The sequence below is a fragment of the Eublepharis macularius genome, chromosome 3 (genome assembly GCF_028583425.1).
Source record: "Eublepharis macularius isolate TG4126 chromosome 3, MPM_Emac_v1.0, whole genome shotgun sequence".
NCBI classification, from domain to species: domain Eukaryota; kingdom Metazoa; phylum Chordata; class Lepidosauria; order Squamata; family Eublepharidae; genus Eublepharis; species Eublepharis macularius.
Window position 1 is genome coordinate 89,146,234 of NC_072792.1, and position 6,000 is coordinate 89,152,233.

General features: G+C 40.4%; 1 protein-coding gene across 1 annotated transcript in view; it reads left to right on the top strand.

Moving 5' to 3' along the window:
* The window catches only part of ICOSLG (inducible T cell costimulator ligand), a 29,584-nt gene extending 23,925 nt beyond the window's left edge, over nucleotides 1-5,659 (top strand). Inside the window, exon 6 of the mRNA XM_054974024.1 lies at nucleotides 3,133-5,659. Coding sequence (XP_054829999.1) covers nucleotides 3,133-3,161 — 29 coding nt within the window. The 3' untranslated portion in view covers nucleotides 3,162-5,659. The remainder of the gene's footprint in view (nucleotides 1-3,132) is intronic.
* The last annotated feature ends 341 nt before the right edge of the window (nucleotides 5,660-6,000 follow it).

Genomic DNA, 6,000 nt, shown 5'->3' on the forward strand with positions numbered 1-6,000 from the left:
ATTCCCCACTTCCTGTCCCTTGGCAAGGGCCGCTTCCCTCCAGCCACTCTATTGTTGTTACGCACTTCCTGTCTCCCGTCTTCCCACAGCAGGTCTCGCGATGGTGTCTTTTTCCCACAGCTCCAAAACCACAGGTATTCAAAACAATAGTCCGATTTTTGTAATAACTTCTTTAAACTTAGTCTCTTTTAAAATACAACTCCTGCCGAGTCTTCACCTCCTTTTCACTAGTCTGTTGCAGTTTAAAAATCTACTTTCTTTCCTCTCTGTTTTTGTCAATCTGTCCCGTTTCAAGAGATAGCGATCTTTACCTTCTCTTCAACTTTCTCGGGTTGTAATCGCTGTTTCGATCTTAAATTCTCCTCTCGACTTCCTTCCCCGATCGAAGCTTGGGTATGTAGGTCTTATGCCAGCCGAATTGGCCCCAAAATTGCCGCAGAGATTATAGCCGACCCGTCGCAAGGTGGGACCTCAAGGATCGGGGGGGAGACTCCTTGTGTAGAGCCCCCCCTCGTCCGAGATCTAGCTCACCCTAGGGTCTTGAGCGTTCTTTGCCTGCTCCCCGCCTGAGAGCAGTCGGCCGCGGGTTATTTTCACCCCTCCGGCCGGTTAAAACGGCAATCCGGTCAGCTCCGCAAATGGAGCTGCGTTAGACCTCCATGAATCCCAAACCGGAAGTCAGCCCCAAAGCTTTCCAAAAGCTTCGGAAAGCTTTGATTCAGGATTTCCAAATCTGGCCCCGATTCGGATATCCAGAATCTTTCTGGATCGGCTCCACTTCAGATATTTTTACCTGAAGCAAATACCAAAGCGCACAGCCCTAGCTGAGACTACTTTTTCTGCAAAACTACTTGACTTATGAATGGAATTAGAACCCATGAATTGACAGAATCTGTGTGTAAATATACATATGTGAGCAGTGTAGATACGGTGGAAGTGTACTAGCCTCATTTTGTTCAAAAGACAAATCTTTTTAGGATCAAGCTCAGGTGAACTGGTTCTGTGCACTTGTCAGAAAAGTCAAGTTCATACAGCACAGATTGGTTGGCATCTGTAATATTCCACTCCCTGGAATAATTGTTCACTTTTTAAAAAAGGATTGGTTTATAAAAAAATTAAAAAAATAAGGGGATGAGTGGTCAATTAAATAAACTTGCCAAGTTTCATACTTTTTTAAAAAAAGAAAAAAGAAAGACAACTCTGCTGAGGGGCGGGGTGCAAGTGGCATTTGCTTTTAAGTACATCTGTCAAATGCAGCAACAGGATGGGGAGAAGCTGAGCTCATTCAATGGGAGAAAAAAGGCTATGGAGTAAGAAGCTTATCATTTGTTGCTCCCACTTGGTTCTTTGTTGCATGCCTGGTTTGGAAAACGAAAGGGACATGTGTTCAGCAGTTATTAAGTGAAGAAAACCGACATGCGAAAGAACCTGTGGAAAGAGAATTGCATGTGATTTGCAGTAGGCCTTTCGAAAGCTGAACACACACATTGTGACAGCTGTAGAGACTTCAGAGCCCTACTTCTATAATATTAATAACCATGTGCTTATATATCACACTTTGGAACAGATTAGTGCAATACTCTGATCAATTAATGAAATCAGTGTTACTATTATCCCCACAATACAGCTGGCGAGTTGAGGCTAAGAGGAGTGGCTTACCCAAGCCATTAGTGGGAGTTGAACCAGCAGAGTGCTGGCTCAGAGCCTAGCCACTTAACCACTATGCTACAGCAGCTGTCTATACAGGAAGCCTGAAGAAAGTCTTGCCCTCCTCTCCTTTCTTCCTTGTTAGTACTGGGGATGGAACCATGGAGGGTTTTAAAATAACAATAACAACAACAGATAAAGAGTGAAGGATGATTTGTGACCAGCATCAGTCCTCGAACCAGGTGCTTAATAAGTGAAGACTGGCTGCTGACTTCATACTCTGCAGTATGAAACTTTCTGCTGGACAGTAATGGCTTTAGGTCCCCTTCTTAACTTAAGTAACAATGTAGAGCGACTTTACTTCTCTACAAAAGACTTTTCAGTAGCATTTAACTTAGGCTGTTCTTTGGATCATGGCTTTCACTTTTTTTAATCCAAATAAATCTACAAAGATTCATTTGATCGCTGGCTAAGTCTTGACCAAAGAGGTGAATGTTTTGATGTGAGTATGACATTGCAATGGTCCCACAAGCATCTTTTGGACTACTATTTCTGAATTTTAATATACATTTTACCGCAAATGGGGAACATGCTACAATGTTTTGGGACCTATAATAATAGACCACAAAGTATTATTTGTTCCCTGCCCTTCAAACTGGGCTTGCAAAAGCTTGACAAAGGAAAGCAAACCACACCTTGTGGTTCAAAAGAAATGGCAAAAGAAATCGCAAATGGCTTTCAGTGAAAGTGTTTAATTTCCTAGAGTCTGTAATCCTAAATTATCCATCTTCCTGACTAAATATTGGATGTTGGCCAAGGTGTAGTCAAGATTATTTTATGGTAGTTGTAGGAAACCAAAGAATAATGCAAGAATTGTTATTAGAGGCTTCACTGTGCTGCAAATAATTGTAACTTGTCTTTTGTATTTCATTTCACTCTGAGAATGTGGGTATGATATAGGCACCGTTTTATGCTGTGGGGAAAATATTTGTAATCACTACAGGAAATATAGGCTTGTATTTTATTTCCGTTACTACCAATCCATTGTAAATATTTTTCTAAATTCTTCTGTCATTCTTTTGAGGAATATTTGGGATTTTTGAGGGGAAAGTCAGATGTCTTATTCAAAAGTGTGGAAATTCCCTGGGTGTGAATGTTGATGATATTCTGAAATGTGATAGAAGAGCTTGCCGTCCTGAAAAACTGGCTATAAATAAAAATGTAAATATATTATATTCTGTGTAGAAATTGGTAGAATTTAACTTCTCTACTACTTTCCTCGTGTGTAAGAAGTGATAATATAGCTGCCCTGATAAAATTTCAGAGAGGACGGAGGGGCCAGACATCCAAATCCTTGCATGCAGAGCTTGTTCTAGTAGCCTTTTTATCAAGATGTCTGCTTTATTATTTTCCATGAAATTGATCGTGGTGTTAAGCAATTCACATTTTGCTCTTATGTAACCCTTATTTTTCATTTTATTTCAGAAGCTCCTATTGGTGTGGAAATGTCATAAAAAGCTGTAGAGACATTGTGAGATACAGCAGTGCTACTTTACAAAGACAGTAGCAAATATCGGTAATTGTATATATTACTGCAGAGGAACATAGACTAGAACAAAACACTTGGATCTGGTCTTGGGCACTGTGAACTGTAATATTTGCCCTTCTGTTGGTGGCATTCACAGTTCTAGCCACTGAATGACAGAAGAGTAAAGACTATACTTGTAAGTTAAACCCTGTGAAAGACAATGAGGAGGATACCCTTCGCTGGATATAGACGAAGGCTGACAAAGAAAGTCAGCACGCACTGAGAGAGAGCTGTTGGAAGGTGGCTTCGCCTGTGACAACATTTCTATATGGAAGGAATATGTATTCTATATATAGATTGCCACGGATGTTGGGGTGGGGTTCCTATGACCAAGAATCATTTCTCAGGCACAGGGTGGCTTTCTCCATGTCACCTCACAGAACTGGAGATTGTTCTCTGTATCCTTTGGGAATTATACACCGCCTTGCCTTTATCTGAACCTTTAGTGTGAGGATGTTGATGCAACAAGAGTAGAACAAGGATCCTCAGAGGGAAGCTGCTTTTGAGCCGAAAGTCTGATGGTGGAGTAGAGAGGGAGGATTCTCCTGCACCAGCCTTCCCATGGTGTCATAGTGCGTGGGTGAATCATAGAGGGAAGCAGTGCTTAGCATTGGTCTGAGGATCAATGCTTATTTGGAGCGGTCTTTCCACACACATTGGGTCAGGTAAGAAAGAATGAGCATGACCTTCTGGTACCACTGAAGGATAAACGGTAGAGGCTTGATTATCAGTTGAAAATATGGCTTTTCTGTCAGCCCTTGCTAGAGATTTTTTCTTGGGGTCCTGTCTCTTTAGTTGTTGCTTGAGCAGCTGGCATTCGACACCACAAAGCTGGGAAGAAATTCTTCTGAGCATTTTTCACTTACTTGTCATGATGAACAGTGTTAATGGATAGCTCTCTCACTTCAGTGCAACCACAAAAAACTAAATAAGCTGAAGATTTGCAGGATTACAAATTTAAATATTTTAGATAGTGAATTAAAGACTGAGCCAAGATAATCTGTATAGGTGGCACATGTTTTCAGGTCTTGAGCATGTGAAAGAAGCATAATGAAAGCATGGTTAACGTGACAGACTGTGGCCCTGGAGACCCTGCTCTGTCAAGAACCTCATCAAGTTACCTTCAGCAGCCAGTCTCTACCCTCACAGCATTAATGTGAAGATAAATGAGGGGATCATATATGCTACCATGATCTCCCTTGCAGAGTAAGCTAAGGAAAATCTAATTTATAATAAAGATAATTTCAGTGCAAGGATCAGCCCTATGTACACATCCATCTGTGTACATGGATTTGGTCCCATCACCAAATAAAGAGGGAACTACAATGTGCATGTTGGAACAAATGTAAAGGTCCAGACTTTTATCTATTGAGGATTTTGTGTGTTGCTGATATACCAGCTCCAAGTCTGGGAGACTGATGGGAAAGATAAAGAGATGTATAAAGTGCAGCAAAGAGATGAGACAGTCAGATGAGATCAGGTTGCTGAACAGTGTGCCCAGTGTTAGGAAACTTGGAGAGGGCCAGTTTTTAACTTTGTGTGTACTTAGATGATGTGGCATTTGCCTAGCTTATTTTCCTATACTAGAGCTTGCTGGTTCTTTGGTTTTCAAGTAAAATTGCAGGATTCTCAAGGTACGGGACTTTTCTCCCCACAAATCAGCACAGTTGCATTTTTGGAATGCTTTTTCTCCTGACATCTATGATAAAGTAGGCCAAGTCTTAAGACATCTTACAGACTTCTTAAACAAGTCCAGCTGGAAATCCTGCATTACTTTACTTCAGAACCTGCACCACTCCATTAATGTTCTTGCTGCAAATTATCATTCAGCTCAGTTGTGAACATTTGGAAGTAATGATGTGCCTGAAAACTTTGTTCTAACAGTGGGTGCTTGAGAACCCCTTTTAAAAATTCAGCTATTAAACATCCCTGTTCTCCAAATATGCAATAATTAGGTAACATTCTTGCAATGTTGTATTTATTTTCATGGTTCACCTGTAGGAGAAACTTGGTTTTACAAAGTGCAGATTCTTTCCTTTTTTGGTCTCCTAAGTTACTATTGTTTCCTACTTACTGGCCAATTTATGAGCTGTGAATTGTTCTGTAATGTGAATGTGATAAATACCTTACTTAATTTGTTTCCAGATAAACTGTGTCCTGGTTTTGTCTAACCTTTTTCATATAACGCAATTGATGCCCAAAATCAACCTTCTGATCCTTTCAATCAAAATGGCAGTTTTAGGAGAAATATGAATGTTTATCAGATGCTGGTGTAGCAGAAGTGACAGACAGTTCTGACACCCTTCCTCTAATGTAAAATGCACACATGGACCTCCAGTGATAACCACTGGATTAAATGTGAATTGTATACCTACTTTCTCCAGTACTTGATGCAGTGTGAAAATTTGGACTTGTGAATCTCACCCCAAGGAAGATCTCCTGGATTCATCTGAAACTAATGGATATCAACAGGGAGGAGAGTGAGTGACTGAGAATAAAATAAAAGTATAAGTAGTAGCTGATGCTTCTTTGAACATTGAGATATTCCCTTTCAGCTGCACATTCCTAAATATTACTCTGCTGCCTTTTAAAAAAGGCTTGCTGTGGATTAAAGATCTGTGTCTACAGATCATTTGTTTGACTCATTCTTCCAATATATATAAGAAGGAATTTGTGCAAGTTTCTTTACAGTGAAATTTTGCAACTTGTACATAATTCTGCAGGCACAGGCACTCATTGGGATTCCACTTACTTTTTGCAGAAAG